The following is a 24390-nucleotide window of genomic DNA, read 5'->3' as shown; positions in this document are numbered from 1 at the left end:
TTCTAACAAACATATACAGCAATCTTAATATCTATGATCAGCTGATCCAAGAGGGTTTTAAATAGTTTATAAAGCTTCAGAAGAACCAAATCTATCAGACAAATGTAGTTAAGTAGACATGGAAATAGTTAAGTAAATGTTTTTAAGCTACTTTCCCTAAGTTGAGAACTAGTGAAAACTGTACTTCAGTTAGTACATTTAAAAAAACACAGAAATCATTCTTTATTCCTTTTTTTTTAATCCATTGAGGCTTTGTTCAAACTTTACAAGCAGTGTGCAGAGAGGTGGACGAAATACAATTAACATAACACAACAGACAGCTGAGATGTAACATTTACATTTCCCTGGTTTGTTAAACCACTGCAGCCTAATGTTTAATGATCAGATATTGTTGATTCTCCAAGTAACTGTCAATACATGTTGTACCAATATACTATAATTCAATAATCAATCCTGACCTTCCCCTTTAAAACACACCAGAGACCCATCATTTTCCCCTCAATTGAAAATTATAAAAACAAAAATATATATACAGTATTTTACTAATGAAAAAGGAGTGCATTACTTCCACTAGTAATGTCTGCAAGTATGAAACACTTTTTGAACACACAATTCTGAGACAATAAATACTTTTCTTGTCCGCCTGACATATAAAGAAGGGGTAAAAATGTATTTCTGAGTAAATCGTTTTCTGATCACTTCAAGTCATGACGGCAGGTAGTGCAATCCGTAGAATAAACTAGAGTACATTAGAACATACTCATCAGTATTCTATGTGTTTCTATGCGTCTCATCAAGGTGAACCATATATGATCAGATTCTGAAAAATTAACAATGTGTACAATGTACTTCCCCAGTTGAATACATTTATTACATTTAGTGAGAGTGAATATTTCTGTAGAAAATCAAATGGATGTTCTACTCAGTGTGATTGACAGGAGAGATGATCAGAGGAGCAGAGTTTTTACCACTGTTGTTGTTACAAGGACCAAAGTATGGGTAGAGTTTCTCTTTGAAGCAGCAGCCAGTGAAGGAGTAGATCAGAGCTGCAGCATCAACATCATAAAAGGAGACCAGACCCTCCTCATAATCCACAAACACCCCCACCTTCCCAGGCTGAGACTTCAGAGAGAGACGGACTGAAGGTCTAGCAAAAGCTTGGTACTCATTTCCATTCCTCAACCATATCGTCCAGTAACCATTCTGAGGAGTCAGTGTGATCATTCCCTTCCTGTTGATCGACTCTCTGACCACTCCTAAAGTCCACTCAGTCTTCCCTTTAACCTGAACCTCGTAATAAAATCTTCCTGAAGAGAAAATCTGCTTTGCTAAGACACCAGGACACAAATCAAATCTCTCTGGATTGTCTGGGAGATTCTTCCTCACATCACCACAGTTGACTTGTTTTCCATCATCAGACAGGATGAGATATGGATGTGCTGTATCAGGATCAAGAGTCACCTCCACCTCATACTGCTGGACCCTCTTCAGCTCCACCTCAAGCAGCTTCTTCATCTGTTTACTGAGCGTCTCCTCCAGCTGAGTCACAGCTCTCCTCACAGTCCCCTCATATGAAGGTGGACGGACCCTGACTTCTGTCCAGTTCTTGGTGGGTGGAGCAGCGTTCAGGGACGTGAAGCTTTGGAGGAGGTGGAGCTGGTCTTCAGAGCGTGACAGCTGCTCCACCTCAGAGCTTCTCTTCTTCAGCTCAGAGATTTCCTGTTCCAGCTCTTTGATGAAGCCTTCAGCCTGTTCCTCTGTCTCTCTCTGCTTCTCTTTGATGGTGTCGATGAGCTCGGCCTGGCTTCTCTTAACAGACTGCTTCAGAGCGGTGAAGACCTGAACACCATCTGCTATCTCTCTGTCTGCTCCTTCCTTACTGAGCTCCACTGAGCGATTCATCTCCTGAATCTTCAGTCGTCTCTTCTGGATCATCTGCTGAATTTCAGCCTCTGTCTTCCCCAGCTCTGCCTTCTTTCCTTCATATTCTTCCTTCAGAGGAACAACATCATGTGTCTTGTGGTCTAAAACAGTGCAGTGGATGCAGACACACACCTGGTCGGTCTTACAGAACAGCTCCAGCAGTTTATCGTGCTTCATACACATCCTGCCTTCCAGGTTCTCCTCAGGGTCGATCAGCTGATGTTTCTTCAGGCCTGGCCTTGTCAGGTGACGCTCCAGGTGAGTCTCACAGTAGGACTCCAGACACACCAGGCAGGACTTCAGGGCCTTCAGTCTGGTTCCAGTGCAGACGTCACAGGGAACTTCTCCTGGTTTGACAACTTGTTGCTCTGAGCTGCTGCGGCTGGCTTTCTGTTGAGCTGACTGTCTGAACTGAGCAGCCATCTCAGAGATGAAAGTGTTGACCCGCAGCTCAGGCTTTGTGTTGAAAACCTCTTTGCAGTTGGGACACTGACTCGGGACATTTCTATCCCAGTGTTCAGAGATGCAGGCTTTACAGAAGTTGTGTCCACATGGTATGGTGACTGGATCAGTGAACACATCCAGACAGATGGAGCACAGAAACTGATCTTCAGTCAGCAGACAGCTGGCAGCAGACATGTCTCTCTGAAGACAAAACGTGTGAAAAAAACAAAAACTGTAATGTATATATGATTTAACCTGTTACGCACCATCCGCCCGGTACAGGCGGATAAACGCGTAATTTGCAGGAAACAACGTCTAAGGAATCTTAATATTTAATAAACTATGAATGTTTTATATCCATGTAACGGGAAGAAACTCAGCTAACTGATATTTTTAATTTTTCTTTCCAAAAAAAACCCACAATGCTAACACTCAGCCTCTGAATTAGCCACGAGCAAAAAAATGTAACCTAAAACGGCACTTAAACTCACAATAACTCCCTTATTACTTATCCTAGATGCACAGCCAACCACTCGTTTTTGTTCTCCTGGAGACACGGAATCTGTGTAAAAAACCTCAACACTCAGTGATAAACATTTGCGATGCTATAAACGAAAGCGTACATCATAACATGTGGAGCTAGGTAGCTAGAAACGCTAACATGGCTTACCTTGGTCAAAACTGGTCTTCAATGGCATTAAAACGATAAAAAAAACGATGCTGCAGTTAATCCATAGGTTCATCCTATGTATCTGTGCCCTCTTTGAAATTATTTCTGATAATCCATAAGCAATAAAACTGCTTTTTCGTTTCCAAATGCCAGAGCTAGAGATCGCTTCACTCTGCTGCACATTTACATGCGCGCAGCCCCCACCTTTTCTCTTCACAACGTGTGTGTGTGGGAGCCTCCCCCTTCGATTCTATTGGCTCTAACGGTCAGAAAGAGGTGTCAACCATCCAAATCGACCAAGGGGGGCCAGAGATATGGAAAAAAAAACATTTTCACCCAAATCACCTCAGAGGTGGGGTGGTTTTGGCTAAACCTCTCTAAAAAGGTAAAATGTCACTTGTTTTGCATCAATCTTGATACAGGGTACTTATTATATGTTGTACTTTGGATTCCTAAAGCTTTTAGTCTACTAACCCATCATCCAAGGGTAGTTTTCACTATCTGTAAAAAATAATCTTTGGACGGACACTATAATTTACAGTTGTTTACTATGTAAAATCTGAATTTTCTTTAAAATAAAAAACATTTATATTGATTCTGACACTTCTACATCCAACTCTTAGATGTAACCTTGCTTTGATAAAAGAAATTATTCATATAACCCTTTTAGAAGTTAAGTTGTAGTCATTTGTTTTGGGCATGTCATTTTCGAGCCTGAAACATGAAAAACAGGCTTGGTGCTTAACAGGTTAATCTCTTGTATCTGTTTGCTATAAGTCAAATAGATGGTGATACTGAACTCTGCTGATGTATCATGATTATGCAGAGGGTGAAAGATTGCTCAAATTTGCAGTACACTGTTATTGTTACATTTTTTTTAAATCTCTCTGTTTGTTAAATATCATAAATGAAATCTGGAAAATCATAGCAGCATTCGGTTTAAACTCTAAGAAACACAATGTGTAAGCTCTAATATTACATTACACTACATGTCACTTGTTAGACGTTTTTATCCAAAGCGACTTACATACTCAATATTCAGGAACAATTTGGGGTGAAGTGTCTTGCCCAGGCAGTGACACAATGACATGCTGACTGCAGTGTGGTTTGAACCTTTGACCCCCTGATCCCAACACCAAGGCTCTATCCACTGCGCCACACGCCTCCTTAAACCTAATACTGTTGGGGGATTTTGCCATTGTTGAACAGAGGAGTGAAACCTCCTGCTGAGCATCACTGAAGTTAATACTAGTTGTTAAAAAACAGTAAACGTTATCAGCTTCAAAAGGCAGACAGCAGTTACTACAGAAACAGGTTCAAAGCTCAAGGCTACTTACCACAGTGTGTACACATTATATAAGAGGAAATATCTAATTGCCATGCCTTTTTATAAGCAAAACGTGTAACACAACACCAGATCCCTTGCTTTGGAGAGTCCAGAACAAATCTACTATTTAGATTCTACTTTGTTGAATAGATTCAATTATAAAAATGTTTTCAAATACAGGAAATATGAAAATATGAAAATAAGTATAATGCTTTGACTGTATGCTCTCTAACCTAACTTAACCAGAGTTTACATTGTAGTTTTATTTGTGGCTGTTGCTAATGTAAAAGTTGAGGTTTATATCTTAACTGACACATTTATATTGTATACTATTCTTTATATGGTAAACTGATGTAATACAGTCAGATTCTGATTTTAATCCAGCTTTGACTAAATATTTAGTAAGTGATGTGTCTGTAGTGTACTCACCAGTGTTTGCAGAGTCCTGCTGTGTTGTTGATAAAAAGCTTCTGGATTCAGTTGAGTGTTTCTTCAGAGAAACAGAGACTTGTCTCGGCTGCTGCTCTGCTGTCGCTCAGACAAACTTCAGCTTTCATTTCCGGGAAATGGAAACTCTTCTCTTACAGTGTGGTCCCACCTCTCAGTGGCTGTTTGCCAAGAGGAAGTGGAGGAAGAACTGTTGAGGCTTGTTATTTAACTTTGTGACGATGCATTTTACAGCTGATCCAAGAGGCTTTTCAAATAGTGTATTGAGCATAAGTAGGAATATTTTCTCAATACATAAAGGACATCACTTTACACATCTGGAGATTTATAGCTATATTTCACAACGCTGTGTTATGGTCCCTGTTTAAGAGCAGCTGGTGAAACACTTCCTCCTCCCTGAACAGACTGTTTGAAAATGGGTCTTGTAAGAAATATGAGGAGTAAAGGCTTGTGGAGTTATACAATAAACACACAACGTCTAAATCCTCTTATTAGATGCGATATTAATCACAGAGGAACGAACCCGGGAGGAAGACCCACCCCCCGTCGAGACCGGCCAATAGGAGAGGACTATAGACTATAACATATGATGGACAGGAAAAAACGCCCTCTCTCTACCCCGGCCACGCGATAAACAACAGCTGGGAGGAGGCAGCTGCACCCCACGCGATCGGGAGAGCCGCACCACTCTTACACATTCCATTTGTATCACCAGTGGCGGCCGGCCCATAGGGGCGCTAGGGGTGCCGCCCCCCCTCTTCCCACATTACAAATTAAAAAAAATAAAAAAAATAAAAAAATAAATATTTAAAAAATATATTTTTTATTTTTATTTTTATTTTTAATAAACAAGCTAAATATTATATAATTGGTATCAGTAAAATGTATAATCTACAATAAAATCTCGTTTAAAATTGTGTTACGATGTCTAAAGTTACTGATAAGTCACATGTTTCCTGCCTGGCCTTGTCCGTGTATCGTTACTCCCTCTCGTCTGGGCGCTATGCACAGCGCCCAGATGAGAGGGCGACAAGTGCAGCAGAAGCCAACTGTTGCTATCTTTAAACTATGCCGCCGAAACATAATTTCAGCCAATCAGCGTTGTCAAATCTGATGGTCACAGGGCTCCTACATGAGCGCCCGGTGCAGTCTGTGAGTTGTTTGGACTCGCATCCAAGGAGACAAAACAGGAAGCTGTCAGACACTCTGGAAGCTACCATTAGCAGCTAATGAAAACTCCGTTTTTGACATAAAAATGGAATTATGGATCATCAATCATTTTTCAAAGTGACAGACACATTGGATTAACCTATGGATTAACCTTCAACTGCGTTTTTCTCGTTTTTGATCAGAATTGTTATTCTGCAAAAGGTGAGCATATCTCCGTGTTTTGCTACCTAAAGCTACGTCGTGTGATGTCTGTATTTGCTTCCCCTGTCGCAAGTTCTGATCGCTCAGTGATGATACTTATATTTCTAGAATCTGTGGAATCTCAGCTTGTAAGCTTGTTTGTGCATATCCGATAAGTATATCGATTGATTTATACCTAGAGTGCGTTAGCATTTTTTGCTCAGGGCTCATTTAGACGCTTCTTGTGAGACTTGTGTTTTGTTTCGGTAAACATGGTTCATATCATCAGTTAGATGCGTTTCCTCTGAGTAGGACACATGAATAGTTTATTACATTTTAAGAAGCCCTGAGACACAGTTTCGTGAGAAAAAAAACGGGGGAAAAAAGCCCCTTAACAGGTTAAATGGGAATTAAATCAGTGTTCCCAAAGCCCCGGTGTTTTGCAGTTTGTGTGGGCCTACTGTACTGTTGCACAGTTTATGCTGTAGAAACTATGTCCAGGACAAGGTGTTTGGAAGTTTTGGAAGATTCATAGCTAACCACACTGAAGTTATGGAGGTATTGATCAGTCTTCTCATATTTTTAAGCCTCAAATTGTCCTTCCCCCCCCCTCTAACATCACCAGAAGTCATAATTTAAGGGGTCTTTTCTCAAAAATGTTTACTGGGGGAGCATCCCCCCGGACCCCCCTAGTATTGTTTGATCACCATTTCCACAGCCCCACCTAAAATATTTTCCACCAGCCGCCACTGTGTATCACCGTATCATTTGTTTAATTAAATGCTGTTCACTTTTAAATAAGCTTCCTTGGACTCTTTTCAGCTAATCCTGCTCTCAGGTTTAAATTATTCTGAAATGGACCAATCTGCATAATGACTACTTTTACTGTCGCTACTTTAACTATATTTTGATGATAATACTTTTCTACTTTTACTTGAGTCACATTTTGAATGAAGGACTTTTATAGAGTATTCCTACACTCTGGTACTTCTACTTTTACTCAAGTACAGATCTGAGTACTTCTCCCACCTCTGAGGAAAAGTCTAAGAACCTGAATGTGACCCTTGACCTCCATTGAACCACAGCTGCTTTGTTTCTTTCTCCTCAGCTTCTCGTGAGCGCTCCATCATCGAGCGCCGCCTGACTTCCTTCCACAATGTTTCCTGCATTCGCTTCGTCAGACGCACGAGCCAGAGAGACTTCCTGAACATCCAGTCAGATGGCGGGTAAAGCTCGTATTTGTAAACCTATTTTGCAAAAAAACAGATTATGATTCTTAAAGGTCTCCTATTATACTATTTTGAGGCATCCTTTTTTTTTATTTCCTGCTTTTTTACACATACTCTCTCCAGTACAGGTTAGCTCTGAGTGTTAGCGATGCTTGCTAATGTAAACAAGACCATATTACGTCCAAAACACGTAGCAACGTTTCTGATAGGGCCGTGGGTGTAAAGCCCGCCCACATTTCCGATATTACGTCATATCGGACGCAAATCTGGATCAGCTCCGTTGTTCCCCCGTTTTTAGAGATTTGGGTACGGAGGAAAAGAGAGAGGGTTTTATTTTCTGACACTTTGTGAGTTCCCTGACACACCGGGGACACATATTTATGTACATAGGACATCACAAAGTGGCTTTTGCATGATAGGAGACCTTTCAATTGTGTGTTTTGCAGCTGTTACTCGTACGTGGGCCGTCGGGGCTACTCTCAGACGGTGTCTCTGGATCGGCAGGGCTGCCTGTATCACAGCACGGTTCAACGCGAGCTGCTGCACGCGCTCGGGTTCAATCACGAGCAGTGCTGCTACGACAGAGACCAGCACATCCGCATCCTGTGGGAGAACATCCAGACCGGTCTGTATCCTCTAAACCGTTCTTATTATAGATCCATGCTCTAAACGTTCAGTAATAAGGGGGATAACGTGCAGCGAGGCGGTCATTATGAAAAAACAACAACTCAGAAGCAGCTTATTAGACGGTCACATACTAAATAAACCAACGACTCACCTCACAATATTGATTTAAAACATATCTGTCTTCCTCTGGTGATTTCTCTGAGGTCCAACGCCCCGTCTTTTAGTCTATTTTTTCCCCCTTGATCCTCCTTAGCAACAGTCATTATTTTGCTTAGCAGCGGTCTGTTATTGAGTATTAACAACTTCTGACATGTCCGAATTGACCAATCAGAATCGAGTATTCAACTAAACCGTGTAATAATAAGGGATAATGTGTTCATTATATCAGACCTTTACTCTAGTCCTGTACTACAATATTATTAGACCCTCCAGAAAAACGCGGGCTAAAATCCTTGATTATGCGGGCTAAAATCCTTGATTATGCGGGCTAAAATCCTTGATTATGCGATTAAACATGCGGGGTTTTTATGTGATTTTATGCGGTGAAGTTGCGAAATATGCGGAAATATGCTAAATATGCGAAAAGTTGCGAAATATGCGGGAGGCGGAAAAAAGGTGATTCTTCTCCCACACCCTGGCTACTACTGAATGAAAGTGAGCCCTTTTAAAGAGTTCCTATGATAAACAAGCATACTAGAAGCAAGCTACATCACAAAGTGTTATTTATGTATTTATGGGCTATTTTAATCACTCTCTCTCTCACACACACACACACACACACACACTCTTCTCCGCCTCATTCTGTTTTCATTTACTCGTTCGTTATCTGACCAGCTTCAATCTTGTAGGCTACTCACCTCGTTTCTTGTAGCCCTCGAAAGGGTTTTGGAGGTTGATGCCTCGGTGAACGTGAGTTGTTTGGCTTTCTTGTCCGCAGCAGCAGAAAGCATTTTAGAATGTTTGAATGAATCAAAGTGGGTCGTCACCGTCGATTTTCTCTTATGCTCCAACACACAGTTGCACGGGGTGCAGAATAGTTTCCCCCCACTTTCGTGCAAGACATCGGGGTACTGCTTTGCCAGGTCTTTAGCAGAAATGTTCGTAGGCAAATGAGATGGATTCGATTTTTTCATCTTGGTCAGAGCCGTATAATAGTATAATAGTATATAATAATAATAGTATAATAGTATATAATAATCTATATGGCGCTGATCTTGTTGTTTTCTCTCTCGTGTGAGTTCCACACATTCACTCTACGGTGTTGTTTACCTGCGCGAGCTGATGACATCACTACTTCACGTTAACTTTTTTTTTCCCTCAACTTTGTGTGGAAAATGCGGGGATTATGCGACCTTTTAATAAATATGCGCCCTTTTAAAAATCTGCGCCATTTTGCTGATTATGCGGTAAATTATGCGATCGCATAATCGCGTTTTTCTGGAGGGTCTACAATATACAAATCTATAACTATCCAAATCTTTATCCTAAAGAAACCCCAAATATAATCACACAATATCCTTAAACATATTATTTTTTGTGATTTTCCCATCATTTCTGTCATTTCTGTCATTTCTGTCACATTTCTTGGTTTAATTTGAACACTGATGAAAAGTAAATCATGCTTAAAGGGGACCTGTCATGCAATATGTGTCAGAAAACACAACCCTCTCTATTTTCCTCCATACCCAAATCTCTAAAAAAGGGGCTGCAACAGATCTGATAAAAACTGATCCAGATTTGAACACTGTCCTGACGTCAGGACAGTGGCGCTACGGCTATTGGGCCAACTCCACCAATCAGGAGGAGACAGCCACGGCCATTGCCGTTCGAAAGCGCTGGAGACGCTGTAGTACATATGCCAGGCCTTTAGATGGTGCTGTTCTCACAGAATCAGCCCTTGCTAAAACAGAGCTAAAAAAAGTGCAAATTGAGCAAAATGAGGCATGGCTAAAATGCATGATCTGTTTGGTATTTTGAAAGAAAAAAAGTATAAATATGCCTTATATAGGTATGGTCCTACACTATATTATTCAAATATAGCATGATTGGTCCACTTTAAATTGACTTACTGTTAGTTGCATTCATAATGGATGCAACTCCATGGGAATACATTGAAATCACAGCCAAATAATGTCACTTTAAATCCTGTATTGATCAACCCTTTCATGTTTTACACTCATCTAATACACAACTAACTTCACAATGATCTGAGGAATGGGGTGAAGTTCATTTTCTGTGTTTTCTGACCCTCGCTGTGATTCTCGTCCCCTCAGGTTGGGCGTACGCCGTCGACAAGATAAACACGCTGAACCTGAACACACCATACGACTACAACTCCGTCATGCAGTACCACAGGTTACCAAGCATTCATCTTCATTTATATACGCATATATTGGATATAAGTCAAAGGAACAGTTCACCAAAAACAATGAATTGTAGACAGAACTGAGGCTTGAATTGCAGTAACGAGAGCCCAAGAAATAAAAGTGCAAAGGTATTTCTACGGACCCAAAAACAGCTAAATATGTTTCAAAAAGGTCCGTTTTTATTTGAAAAAAAAAAACCTTTGGACTACAGGTAGCCTGGACAGGTGAGTAACATTAAGAATTTATATGTTTTTGGGTAAATTCGAATTCTGAGAAAAAAATCTAAATCTTAGAAAAATCTAAATATGAAAAAAAAATCTAATTCTGAAAAAAAGTCTAGTTCTGTGAAAAAGTGACATTTTGAGAAAAAAGTCAAAATCTGCAAAAAAAATTGAAATCTGAGAAAAAAGTTAAAATATGAGAAAATAATCAAATTAGGAGGAAAAGTGAAAATTATGAAAAAAACTCAAATTCTGTGAAAAAGTTTGAATTCCGAGAACATTTTTGAAATTGTTCTAATTCTGAGGAAAAAATATAATTCTGAAAAAAAAGCTGAAAACATTTTGAATAGTCCAACCCGTCTCTTCTTTTATTCTTTTTCTTAATAAAGCAGCTAAATGAAGTTATTACAGCGACAGAATGAATAAACAGTTGGCAAATAATAATGATAGATAATATTTAAATGCATAACATTGATAAGAGTGAAACCAGGATTAAAATAGGTCCCAAGCTCTCAAAAGAAATGCAAAATATACATTTACCTACACTGCCTGATCGGTGTTTTTCTAATTTGCACAATAAAATATGTCGTCATAATAATGAGATAGATCAGATTTGTTTTGGTGACTGAAACGACTCTTTAAGGAACATTTGAGTCTCAATGGTTTCTAAATGTTTAATATATATACAAGCTAATAATAATGAAGCCTCTGTGCTCTTAATGTTTCCAGGTATGCCTTCAGTGGGAACAATATGCCCACCATGGTGCCGATCCCCAACGCCAACGTAGAGTTCGGCACGGCCAATCAGATGAGCAGGAACGACATCAGCAGACTGAACACGCTGTACAAATGTTGAAAGGTAAGAAAACACACGCTGGGTTCCCTTCATTCATCTGTTTTCAGGTCAAAGGAAAGTGTGTTTGTCGCCTTTAACGTGTTTCTTCTGTTCCAACAGGTGGTGAAGAAACCCTGAGGACATGGGGCCAATTTACACATCAAACCTGCTCTTTATAGCACAGTCTGAGAAAGAGTGTTGATAAAGAATCTTCAAACATGTTCGATGAAGTGTAGTTTGTAGTTTGTGCACTTGTTAACACTTTTGTACTTCAGAAAATGTTCCTGATTTTTTTATTCTTCTACCTCAGTTTGAAGAAAGGTGTGAAGAAGAGGTGAAAGATGTGTAAAAGCGGCAGAATCTCTAATGTATAAACTCAAACTCGTATTACTTTTAGTGTCTGTTTCAAATGTTAGCATCAAAACAAACGTAACTTACCAAAAGCACAAAATGGTGCATAAAGGTATATATTATGTAATTGGAAAAGCATCATCAATCATTTGTTGATCTTGTATTTAAGTATTTTTTTAAGTAACTGAAGCTGCCAAAATAATCGTTTTCGAGTCAAAAGTATATATAATATTTGGAGTCGTACAGAAGATGATTAGTGCCACAACTGAAAAGAAAAAGTGAGATCTGACCAAAAGTTATTTCTTTTTTTGTTAGTTAGAATTCTGACTTTTAAGAAATACACTTTTGGTCAAATCTCAATTTCTTTTTTTTTTTAAACATGTGGCCCTAATCTACGGATCTAGAGGATTAGTGCTAAAAGAGGATTAGAGACACATGATTAGGGGCCACATGTAAAATAGTTTGTGAGATCTGACGATAAGTGACATTTCTTCTCAGGGGGGTTCTATCCAATGCAGAAATGGAGATGGCTATCCATGCCTTTATCTCATCCCGGCTTGATTACTGCAATGCTCTTTTTTCCTGCCTCAACAAAACATCAATAACCCGGTTACAACAGGTCCAAAATGCTGCAGCCAGATTGCTCACTCGGTCCAAAAAAACATGCCACATCATTCCGATCCTTTCTGCCCTGCACTGGCTCCCTGTCCATCTCAGAACCCAATTCAAGGTATTGGTCTTCACATATAGAGCTGTCCATGGCCAAGCCCCAGCCTACGTTAACGACCTTATCCACCCTCACAGCACAACCCGGGCCCTGAGGTCCTCTGAGCAAGGCCTCCTAAGGGTGCCCCGAACCAGGCTAAAAACTAAGGGGGACCGTGCCTTTGAGGCGGTGGCCCCAAGGCTTTGGAATGACCTCCCTCAGAAACTGAGAGCCTCTGCCTCAGTAGAGATTTTTAAGGGGCAGCTAAAGACTCACCTTTCCGACAGGCCTTTGGGGCGTCAGAGGAGGTGAGTTAGTAGCTGTTTCTCATTGGAGTTTATCCTATGTTTTACCTGCTGTGTTTTATGCCTTTTATTCTACATGTTATAGTTGTACTTTGAATTGAGTACTGTATACTGTAAAGCACTTTGTGCATTCGTGTTGAGAAGGGTGCTATATAAATAAAGTGTTACTTACTTACTTACTTTACTTCTTTAGACAGGAAGTAAACACAGAATTCAGACTTTTTTTCCAGAATTCTAAATGTTATCACTTCTGTTCAGATCTCAACAAGTATTTCACATGTGGCCCTGATCTTCCTCCGTAAAGTAGAAGTATACATTTGCATCAAATTTAAATTCTCTAACTATGAGATTCAGACTTTTACAAACACGAACTCAATGGGATCCGATTGCTCTTTTTCCACTTACAAAATATATTTGATGTAAGTAAAAGTATCATGACTAAACTATAGAAACACTGAGTTGCAAGAACACAGAACAATATCACAGAACATCTGTATTGGAAAATATATCATTTATATTCCACTTTGCTAACAGTTCCTTTGCTAAGAAATATTGTTTAATATAAAATCAATGAATTTATAAAAGAGTATATTTCCCCCTGTGGCACGTTCCACTCACAGCTGCACACACACACACACACACACACACACACACACACACACACAACACACACACACAGACACACACACACACACACACACACACACACACACACACACACACACACACACACACAAACACACACACACACACACACACACACACACACACACACACACACACACACACGCACACACACACACACACACACACACACCGTCTGACTTCATACTGAGTGTTTGTGGCTTCAGCATCATTTCATTTATCTCTTAGTCTTGTCTCTAGAGCTCAAGGAGGACATTAACTCTAATCGAGGAAATAAAAGGTATTTCTTTTTTAAAACCTCAATAATGTGAAGATGATTTTCCACATCTTTCCCGCTGACACTGTTAGTGGATATGTGGCTGCATAATCCAAAGAAATGAACACAGTGTTTGAATGTTTAATGTTGATATTGATAAACTGCTTTGAGATGAAGCGTTCACTCTGCAGGTCGTTGCTTAAAGACCCTCTGCTTGCAATGAATGAACAACGATGGCTTCGTACAGAAAGGACTCTGATAGTAGAGAATGAAAGTCAGGGGTAATAACACAGTATACTTTATTTGAAAGACAAATTAATACATAAAAACATATTCAAGATAAGTAAAGTAGGCGTGTGGCGCAGTGGACTAATACTCGGATCAGGGGGGCACAGGTTCAAACCCCACTGCAGTCAGCATGTCGTTGTGTCCCTGAGACACTTCACCCCAAATTGCTCCTGTGGGGATTGTCCACAGTATTGAGTATGTAAGTCGCTTTGGATAAAAGCGTCTAACAAGTAACATGTAATGTCATGTAAATTAAAGTACCTCAGAATTTCACTTCAGTAAAGATGTTTGTCCACTAGGGGGCGACACTTCCTCACAGTTCACATGGAAACACCTGGTAGTAACACACCTTTACAGAGCTGCTTTAATGACACAGGTATTTAAGCATCGCCACTAAAAGAAAAACAATTGTTTTCCCTCAGAATGTAAATGGAAAATCAGCATTTACTTTAATGAGAAGTTTCAAATGTACGCCTGAATCCAGAAATGCCAATAAGGAGTCACATTAGATTAGATTACTTTATTGTCATTACATAATGCAAACAGAGTGTAACGAAATGAGGAGGGTCTAACCAGAGTGCAGACAGTCAGTTATATACACATCTACCAGCAGTCTGTACAAAATAAATGATACAAATAAAGGAAAATAGATGTAAAATGTATAAATAAGAATACATACTATTTAAAACACAGCTTGCTCAATCATCCCCAGTGTCATCTACACAGTGATCCTTCTTTAAAGATGGTTATGCAGTGTAAATAAACACAACTAAAGCACAAACAAAAGAAACAAGGTATTATTTATTTATATTTTAACCCTTGTGTTGTGTTCGAAAGCTGTTACCGTTCATGGTGTTCGTGGGTCAGTTTTGACCCATGATTTATCTCAGTCCAAAACACACACAAAAAATTACTATCATCCGATATTTTTTTAACTACATCATAACTAACTTATAATGCATTCATAACCGTACAATCCTGTTGTGATTTAATGTTATGGCCCCAAAACACATCACACCACATATTGCACACATGCATGTGTGAGTTCAGGTTCAAGTGTTAGTGCACATATTCTTTGAGAAAGGTTGAGTTCCCGTGTGGGGGGGGGGGGGGCAGAGGGAGGGGAGACCAGGTGCATGTTGCGAAAAATTATTGTTACAGTTTAAAGGTATGACGATAAAATTGTGCATTCAAAGGAGGATCTTCCTGCACCCAATGAAGCTTCTGTAAAAGGACATTTAATCATTGCTTCATATATATATACATTATACATATATATCACGTATATATTTTACTTTGTATTTACTACACTTTACTAATGAGCAGGTTTTCTCTCAGGAGCCGTCTGTCTCCGAGCTCCTGTGGAGGGCCAACAAGGATGTGGGTGAGTCAACATGCACATTTATGTATTTATATATTCAGAGGTAGAGTGAACATTAATAGACATTTCTAAATGTGCCAAAAACCCTGGACACATATTACAGTCACCCTGAGAAAGAACATAAATAATGACTATAATTATTTGTAGAGACATAATGAGGCAAGGCAAGTTTATTTATATAGCATCTTTCAACACAAGGCAATTCAAAGTGCTTTACAAAAAAGTGCAGCAGAAACAACCTGATACACTTCTTCCAGTATAATTCAATGAACACACATTGAAATATAACCTTTGACCTCATTCACACTGTACAACTGAAGTATTCATAGACAGATATCTGTGTGTTGGGACGTACTATGAGATTGCACATTTGTTCACTGTCTCATAGCATATTTTAGTTTACTCAGTGCAGACAGGTTGTATTGAATCTTGCAGACACTGCCCTTATTTTAACCTCTTATTCCTTGAGCCAACTCCCTATTAGAGAACGTGCTATTCAAGCACAACCCTGTCTCCTAGAAATTACGTTCCCACAAAACTAAACTGCATTCTCAAATACGTTTCGCAAGAAACGTATTTCCTTCCACGTTACGTTTGTTATGAACATATCTTAAATACGTTTATTTTCTACATATCTTCTAGAAACCTATTTTCTCTCACATGACGTTTGTTATGAACGTATCTTAAATACGTTTGCTTTCTACCTATATTTGCCATTTCTTTTCTAGCTTATAATAATGATAATAGTCATTTATTAATATCATTTTAGAGCAAACTTATTTTCGCGCTGGCTGGCGGCTGACTTTTCAGTTGACCAAATCCGTTATTATGCTGGTTAATGGTTAATAATCACAATATTGTTTGTAGTCGTTTCATACAGCATTCTCAATTACGTTTAACAAGAAACGTATTTTGTCCCACGTTACGTTTGTTCTGAACATATCTGAAATACGTTTGCTTTCTACCTATCTTTGACATTTCTTTTCTAGCTTATAATAATGATCATAGTAATTTATTAATATCATTTTAGAGCACACATTTGAAATCGACGATCGGGCTTGATATCCTATGGTTAAATTAAAATCAGTAGGCGAGGCTGTAATTTCGCCAGCTGGAGGCAGAGTTTTAACATGCCAAAAAGCTGCTGTGTCGTTTATTGCACCTCAAACATTAAAACAAATCCAGAGTTACGTGTTTCTGTACTTCCTCTAAGAAGAAAGGACAGTATACAACAGAAGAGCTCTGTGGCTTCAGGCTGATCGCCGTTCAAATGACAGCTGGTTTCCCCAAAAGTGGGCGGGGCTGTAAAGTGACGTAGGAAAGATCATCAGCTCGCTGATTGGATGTTTTAGCCGCAATGCACGTCGGGATATGGTGTTAATGCGATATGAAATCCGAAAAAAAAATCAGAGTTTAGGATGGCTGAAGACACTACACTACCCATAATCCCCAGCTATCGTTTGGGACTACAGTCCCGTTGACAAACCCCGTGATTAATCTTCAAGCTCTGGGATTGGATGTTTGAGTGGCAGTGCGCCAAGGTTACGCCGAGCGCCAAACAGCTCTTTGAAATGGAACGAAACCACGGCAGACTTTCCAAAACTGGACTCAAACGCCCCCCCCAGAACTACACATGCTGGCTATTGTGTTTCGCAACATGTTCTATGGCACGTCTCTACTGGGAATTGTAGTTTTAAAAGACGTTTTCGTTTTTCCCAAAATTAGAAGTTGACAGTATTAAACTGTGTACAGCCCTGGAGGTTTAGGGGATAGGAAACAAATTGGTGTGTACAAATGTAAAACATGTAATTAATAAATGGGTGAAAATCGCTTGTGTCCATAATGGGAAGCATTAATATATACCCACATGCCAGCTCATTGTTACTTTGGAATTCTACTCCACTACAATTCAGAGGTTAACCTGGTATTTTTACTCCACTACATTTATTTTAGTTACTTTGCAGATTCTGATTAATGATGTGAAATATAAACAACCCTTAAAGCAGACTTTAGTTACACCTGAGTAAAATTCAGGGAAAGGTGATTGTCAAGTGCCAACAATCAGGAGAGATATTAGTTGGTGCTTGAGAAGACTAAACATTTATCTGCAGATCTCTATAAAGTATATTCATTACTCGTTATTCTCTACTAATAGTTAATTAAAAACTGTATATAATAGCTATTTTGCACATCCCTTTCAAGATTTTCTAAGGTTTATTGACATATCATATACACCACTATGTTGAAGTTATGCAATTAATGAAAAACTTGGGTCACAGGTTCCTCAACAGTGCATTACAAGACATCTATCAATATGTGTGTATTCCTCCACCATTAAACTCAAATTCTGCACATGTCTTATACTATCTACATACATAAGAGTATAATTAATATATATATAATATCAGTTAAAATAAGTGCTTCAACACAGTTAACATTGCAGGAAAGCAATATATTAGACGTTAAGTACTTTGTCAGGCTTAATATTTATCTGTAGATAGATACCCCCAAAGCTTTTTTCTTATTTGAAAGAAAACCTAAAGTATTCTTTAATGTGTTAATAAAGGTTAATTAGTTTGTCTGTTTTGCACATCCTCATATTAATATCTTTGTACATCAGGCACTAAACTGTTTTATTGTAGAGATCACTTACAGTATCTTCTTGATTTTTTATATTCTATATTTCTATCATCGACCTTCTACTTTCCCCCTATGAAAGTATGTACTCTTAATATTTTATTCATCAAATAACATTATTCAACAAAAATAACATTATTCAACAAAAATAATTAAATAACGTGCTTTAACCACTAGGCGGTGCACACAAGGTACACACAGTATACTAATAATAACTTTGTATTATTAGTGTAGGACACTTATGTATGTATAACATCTGAAGATTTGTAGTTGTATTCATGTTTTTACATAATTGTACAGGATATTGCTATATTATTTCTCATGTTTACTTCTACACATTAATATCTGATTTGTAAAACATCACAGACAGAAAGGTATATCCGTCATTTAATGGTAAGCTATTGAAATTCTGATTCCATAGATGTGTCTCCCATCACCCAAATCCCCTGACTATTCTCTCAACTCAGTATTTACATTCTTATATTCAAAGAAAATCAGTAATATCTTTAAAAACTACAAGTCCTTTTCTATCAGCTGTGCACCGTTATGGTGTAAATATAACCTATCTACCAATTGGATCAAATATAAAAGTCAGCCGAATTAGTATTGATACTGCAAGGAGACGTATTTTGTGAAAAGAAATGTAAGATGTTGTTTAATTGCTGATATATTTATGATCCACGTCACGTATTCAGTTTCGGCGGCAGTTCTTCCTGTTTGTCCAGAAGTCTTCTCATCAGGGCTCTATAAATAAAGAACTATGGCAGATGTGTAATATTTAATGCAGCCAAACAGTGTATTACAATGCCGTTATGTGATGACTTTCAAAGAGAAAAGCAAGAACACTCGGAATAAAGTATTATTATTATTTTTTTTAATGTTTTCGGATTTCACATTGCATAAACACCATATCCCAACGTGCATTGCAGCTAAAACATCCAATCAGCGAGCTGAGGATCTTTCCTACGTCTGTTTCCGGTATTGTTCCTGTAATGAGAGTTCACATTTATGCTACATTGAAGGGTGGAATTGACTACACATCTTCAGAAACATAATTTGCTTCAGATATACTGTAACTCATAGCAATATTGTAACCATTAAGAAAAGCCAACTGCATTAAAAACCCAGTTAACAAACACAAGGTAAAGTATTTTTCCTTCAGTAATGAAGATGTAATTCCAATGTAGACACACCTGGGGTCGCTGTTCAGTCTGTTACGCTGAGCCATGCATTGTCTGGAACGTAAAAGGGATGAAGAAGACAAAGTGAAGTGACGTACTTCCGGTTCAATGTGAAAACATTCCCAGTTAAACCATAGATATATATTAAAACATATGTTTATATATATCTATGAGTTAAACAACAGAAACAAATCGCTTAATAAAAAGATAAAACACTGGCATGTAATTTACGTTAGAATAAATAGAATGGTTTTGAATAATAGATGAGAGTAAAATCTACGTCACTTTACAGCCCCACCCACTTTTGGGGAAACCAACGCTGTCATTTGAACGGCGATCAAGCCTGAAGCCAGAGAGCTCTTCTGCTGTCCTTAGAGGAAGTTTGAGGTGTTTGAGGTGCAATAAACGACACAGCAGCTTTTTGGGATGTTAAAACTCTGCCTCCAGCTGGCGAAATTACAGCCTCGCCTACTGATTTTAATTTAACCATAGGATATCAAGCCCGATCGTCGATTTCAAATGTGTGCTCTAAAATGATATTAATAAATTACTATGATCATTATTATAAGCTAGAAAAGAAATGTCAAAGATAGGTAGAAAGCAAACGTATTTAAGATATGTTCAGAACAAACGTAACGTGGGACAAAATACGTTTCTTGTTAAATGTAATTGAGAATGCTGTATGAAACGACTACAAACAATATTGTGATTATTAACCATTAACCAGCATAATAACGGATTTGGTAAACTGAAAAGTGAGCCGCCAGCCAGCGCGAAAATAAGTTTGCTCTAAAATGATATTAATAAATGACTATTATCATTTTTATAAGCTAGAAAAGAAATGGCAAATATAGGTAGAAAGCAAACGTATTTAAGATACGTTCATAACAAACGTCATGTGAGAGAAAATAGGTTTCTAGAAGATATGTAGAAAATAAACGTATTTAAGATATGTTCATAACAAACGTAACGTGGAAGGAAATACGTTTCTTGCGAAACGTATTTGAGAATGCAGTTTAGTTTTGTGGGAACGTAATTTCTAGGAGACAGGGTTGTGCTTGAATAGCACGTTCTCTAATAGGGAGACAAAAGACGTTTCTTGTTAAACGTAATTGAGAATGCTGTTTGAAACGACTACAAACAATATTGTGATTATTAACCATTAACCAGCATAATAACGGATTTGGTAAACTGAAAAGTGAGCCGCCAGCCAGCGCGAAAATAAGTTTGCTCTAAAATGATATTAATAAATGACTATTATTAGGGATGTCCCGATCACCTTTTTTTGCTCCCGATCCGATTCCGATCATTTGATTTTGACAATCTGCCGATACCGATTTTTCCCGATCCGATCTTTATGCAATGCATTAAGAGAAAAAAAAGGAAAAAAGCATTCAAGTTGTCCCTTAAACCCCACGTTCTCCACCACAGATAACGGCTGGTCATCCAACGCGATGAATTCAGCTATCTTGGCTGTTATTTTTTTGGCCTTTTCACTGTTCACTCGTCGTGTTGTTGTTGGTGTTTGTTTCTCAGGTGGCGTATTAGATTGGTCGTGTTGAACGTAGCTCTGTTCTTTCCACCACGTGGAACCTCCGCCTTGCAAACATTGCATCTGGCTGTTACACTGCCTTCGCTTTCAATTTTATAATACTTCCAAACTCCTGACATTTTCTCTGTCCCGACTCCCGAGGCACCAGCTGAACGTAGCCTCTCGTTAGCTTACTGCTACTATTAGACACTGCGCCCACTCTGTTGCCAGATTTGAGAGAAATAAGCAACCAGGTCTATGAAAACAAGCCCAAAAGAAGCAACACATACATGATGTTGTGTAATTTTAAACCAAAACTAAGGCCTCAGGATGACTTTAAGACGTGAACATGGTCATTTTTGTTTTGTAACATTAAATAAAATAATAAAAATATTTTATAAAAAAATTTTAAAAAAAAATTCCCGATCCCCGATTTTTTTCTCCCGATTCCGATCTTTTGAAAATCACGTGATCGGCTCCGATCCCCGATCACGTGATCGGATCGGGACATCTCTAACTATTATCATTATTATAAGCTAGAAAAGAAATGGCAAATATAGGTAGAAAGCAAACGTATTTAAAGCTCCCATGTCATGCTTTTCCGGTTATTACCCGTCCCCTTGTGTGTTATGAAGGTTTTTATGCATGTAAACGGTGTGCAGAGTCAAAACCCTCAAAGTACACCCTGTAGCGAGTAAAACTCTAACACAGAAAATACCTCCCCAAAACGCCTCGTTGGAGATACGTCACTGCCCATTTGATTCTTCCGGGTACTGCCTGATGTCATGCGGTACCCGGAACGAAATGGACCAATCCCGAAGAGCTATGGCCACACCAGCAGCGGCGTGTTCCTCCTCCAGAGGTTCGAAGAACCGGCATTTCACAGACGAAAGCTTCCAAAACATTGCCCAGTTTGAGGCCGGATATGCACAGCTTGTTTGGACCGTTTGGAGCAGGGGAAGATCTGGGTATACAACCTGTAAGTTTGCATTGTTATTTGTGTATTTATCAAACAAGACTGTTTAAATGTGTAAACTGTGTTGGACTGCTAAGCCATTGACACAGTGCTAACTGTGCTAACTAAGTTGCTAGCGTTTCCATATATCAACTCTAATATCAGCAGATGGCCTTGCATACATGTATCTCATAGCAGGAGAATGTCTGCATTCACACACACGGAATACTCATACAGTATACTGTACTGTGATTTACCGTACATTGTGACCGTACATATACTGCATGTAGCTAACGAGGCTAGCTGTATGCTAGCGCAAAACAATGTATTCATGCAAGTTACATTGTATGGTAGCAGAATACCCGTATACGATTGCAATTATAAACACGTTATTGCTAGCCTAATATGAACCACTAGCTTTTGTTCATAGTAGTTTTATTACACTGCATTATAGTTGCCTTTCCTCCAAGCTAACGTTCATATCGTGTTAGCTACCAAGGTAAACAAAGCTAGGTTAGCATATTAGCAGGCAAGCTGTTCATTACACAACTACTACTAACGAATCTAAAACAACTAAGTTTCTCTAATATTTTGTGATTTGCATTTGATTTCGTCCAGCCAGATCCTGGCGGACAATCCATGACGTGCTAAAAGGCACTTCTACTACTACTGAGGCGTCGTGCTAAAAGGCACCGCACCGACTGTGCGCAGGCAAAATGCAAGGAGGAGGAATGGATTATATACCGTGTATATATGTATATTTATGTTCATTTTGTACATTTCTAAAAATAAAGTTTAATGGAAATACTTAGTAGGCCTATCCTTTCTTCCCTGAATTCATATATAGCAAACCATGATTTGATTTCTCATCAAACAGTAGTAGTTTATAACGGGTAAAAATAACTTACTCTTTGTTATGAGCGGCTCGTAGGCCACAAAGACAAGGAGACATACACGAGTTTACAAAACCACGGCACATTTATTGTGATAAATGCAGAGATAGGTGGTTGAGAGGATCGCAGAGTTAGTCTTCCTGCAGCCGCTTTGGAGAGAGACTGGGGCCGTAGTGTCCGGAGGTGTCCGTGATCGTGCTGATTAGCCTCTTCAGCTCCACCCCATCGTAAGACAAAGGCCCTGGGGCCGTCACACTCTTCTATAACAACAGTTAAAAATATATATGTATATAAAATATACGGCTGTGCCGACGCCATGATAAGACTGATGTTACGCTGAGAGCAGCCGGGAAAAGCACTGTTAGACATGGGCGCAGCCTCTCTGGTGGTTGACTAATCAGAACGAGTGGCCGAGCTGACCAATCGGAGCACACTAGGCTCACAGGGAGGGGGGGGCAAGAGCTCCAACGAGTCGTTTAGTGGAGAAAGTGAATACTGCTGAATACACATGCTTGACAGAGATGCTGTATGCGAAACCAATGTGAGTTTGGAAAATTGCACAGTATAAATCTATTTTAGTATACCTCAACAATGTAATTATGATCAGTGGAAATGGCCATGACATGGGCCCTTTAAGATACGTTCATAACAAACGTCATGTGGGAGAAAATAGGTTTCTAGAAGATATGTAGAAAATAAACGTATTTAAGATATGTTCATAACAAACGTAACGTGGAAGGAAATACGTTTCTTGCGAAACGTATTTGAGAATGCAGTTTAGTTTTGTGGGAACGTAATTTCTAGGAGACAGGGTTGTCAAGCATTGTGTCGCTAACAGGTGAAGGTATGTCACCATTAGGGTGACCAGATGTCCCGCTTTGCGCGGGACTGCACCAAGCCCCCAGGAAGTGCGCCGGACTCAGATGAAAATATTCGTGCTGGCCAAACGGCGGTACTACACTTCCTTTTGGTTGCCAGGCCCGGAAACACTTTTTAACATTGACTTACATGGGGAAAGAGTGGTCTGTAAATCGTTGGATAATTTTTTTTAAACTAAATAAACTACCCAGTATGAACACTTGTATAGCCCTTATTAAAAACATTCGTTCCTCAAGTTGTAAAAATGTGCTAATAACGTTATTCTGTGAGTTATTTCCCTCTGCATTATGAACGCGCATCTAACCCACGGGACCGCGCCGCCCGGCACGTTCATGTTACGTGTTCAGCACTACATGCGTTTATCTTTACCCATGGATGCACAATAAGAACGGACCCATATCGCCTTACTGCCAGCCCACGGAGCTGTAATAATGGATATAATTGCACATGTTTGCTGTAATTCATCATTTGTAAAATATTATACTACATGGGCTGTATGATTAAATCTTGTACCGTAAATGTTGTATTAAATAAAGTTAATATTACCAACGTAGATTAACGTCCCTGTAGCTTCTTATTGCACTAAGAAGCTTATTGCACTGTATACATATATATATATATATACAGTGCAATAATTATTTCATGCTAAATGAAGCTTTGTTGCTTGGATATCACTAGATCCTGTTACAGCGTAATATAAAAGTACATAACGATTGATGTGTAAATTAGCATAATTACTAGCTAACCGCTAGCTGCTAACTGCCGCCTCATTAATATCAAATCTATCATAATAACAAACCATTACCATGCTGTCATGAACGTGCGGTGCTGTTACGTGTACGCAAATTGACGTGCTTGATGTGAACGAGCATTTTGGGGTGCATGGTTAAAGTTGCGCATGCGCTATGAGCGCACATACGGGTACTTCTCAGGCATGCCGGGT

At 39.0% G+C, this 24390-nt stretch overlaps 2 protein-coding genes across 2 annotated transcripts; one reads left to right on the top strand and one right to left on the bottom strand.

Annotated features, from left to right (window-relative positions):
* Positions 1-235: 235 nt before the first annotated feature.
* Positions 236-4951, bottom strand: LOC117479157 (E3 ubiquitin-protein ligase TRIM21-like). Its single transcript, XM_034126157.1, has 2 exons — positions 4794-4951; positions 236-2568 (listed from the first exon to the last, which is right to left on the bottom strand). The coding sequence occupies exon 2, from the start codon at positions 2560-2562 to the stop codon at positions 919-921; it is 1644 nt and encodes a 547-aa protein (XP_033982048.1). The 5' UTR covers positions 2563-2568; positions 4794-4951; the 3' UTR covers positions 236-918.
* On the top strand, positions 4931-11653 carry LOC117479148 (high choriolytic enzyme 1-like). Its single transcript, XM_034126148.1, has 6 exons — positions 4931-4989; positions 7247-7387; positions 7837-8015; positions 10291-10372; positions 11334-11463; positions 11560-11653. Exons 1-5 carry the CDS (start codon positions 4931-4933, stop codon positions 11458-11460), a joined length of 588 nt encoding a protein of 195 aa, XP_033982039.1. The 3' UTR covers positions 11461-11463; positions 11560-11653.
* Positions 11654-24390: the final 12737 nt, after the last annotated feature.

Source organism: Trematomus bernacchii, unplaced genomic scaffold (genome assembly GCF_902827165.1).
Source record: "Trematomus bernacchii unplaced genomic scaffold, fTreBer1.1, whole genome shotgun sequence".
NCBI classification, from domain to species: Eukaryota; Metazoa; Chordata; class Actinopteri; order Perciformes; family Nototheniidae; genus Trematomus; species Trematomus bernacchii.
This window is presented reverse-complemented; position numbering and strand designations above follow the sequence as displayed.

Coding starts and splice junctions, on each gene's coding strand:
- LOC117479157 (XM_034126157.1), bottom strand. CDS start 2,562: ATGTCTGCTGCCAGCTGTCTGCTGACTGAAGATCAGTTTCTGTGCTCC.
- LOC117479148 (XM_034126148.1), top strand. CDS start 4,931: ATGGAAACTCTTCTCTTACAGTGTGGTCCCACCTCTCAGTGGCTGTTT. Junction 4,990..7,246: donor TGGCTGTTTGCCAAGAGGAA/GTGGAGGAAGAA, acceptor ATTGAACCACAG/CTGCTTTGTTTCTTTCTCCT. Junction 7,388..7,836: donor AACATCCAGTCAGATGGCGG/GTAAAGCTCGTA, acceptor TGTGTTTTGCAG/CTGTTACTCGTACGTGGGCC.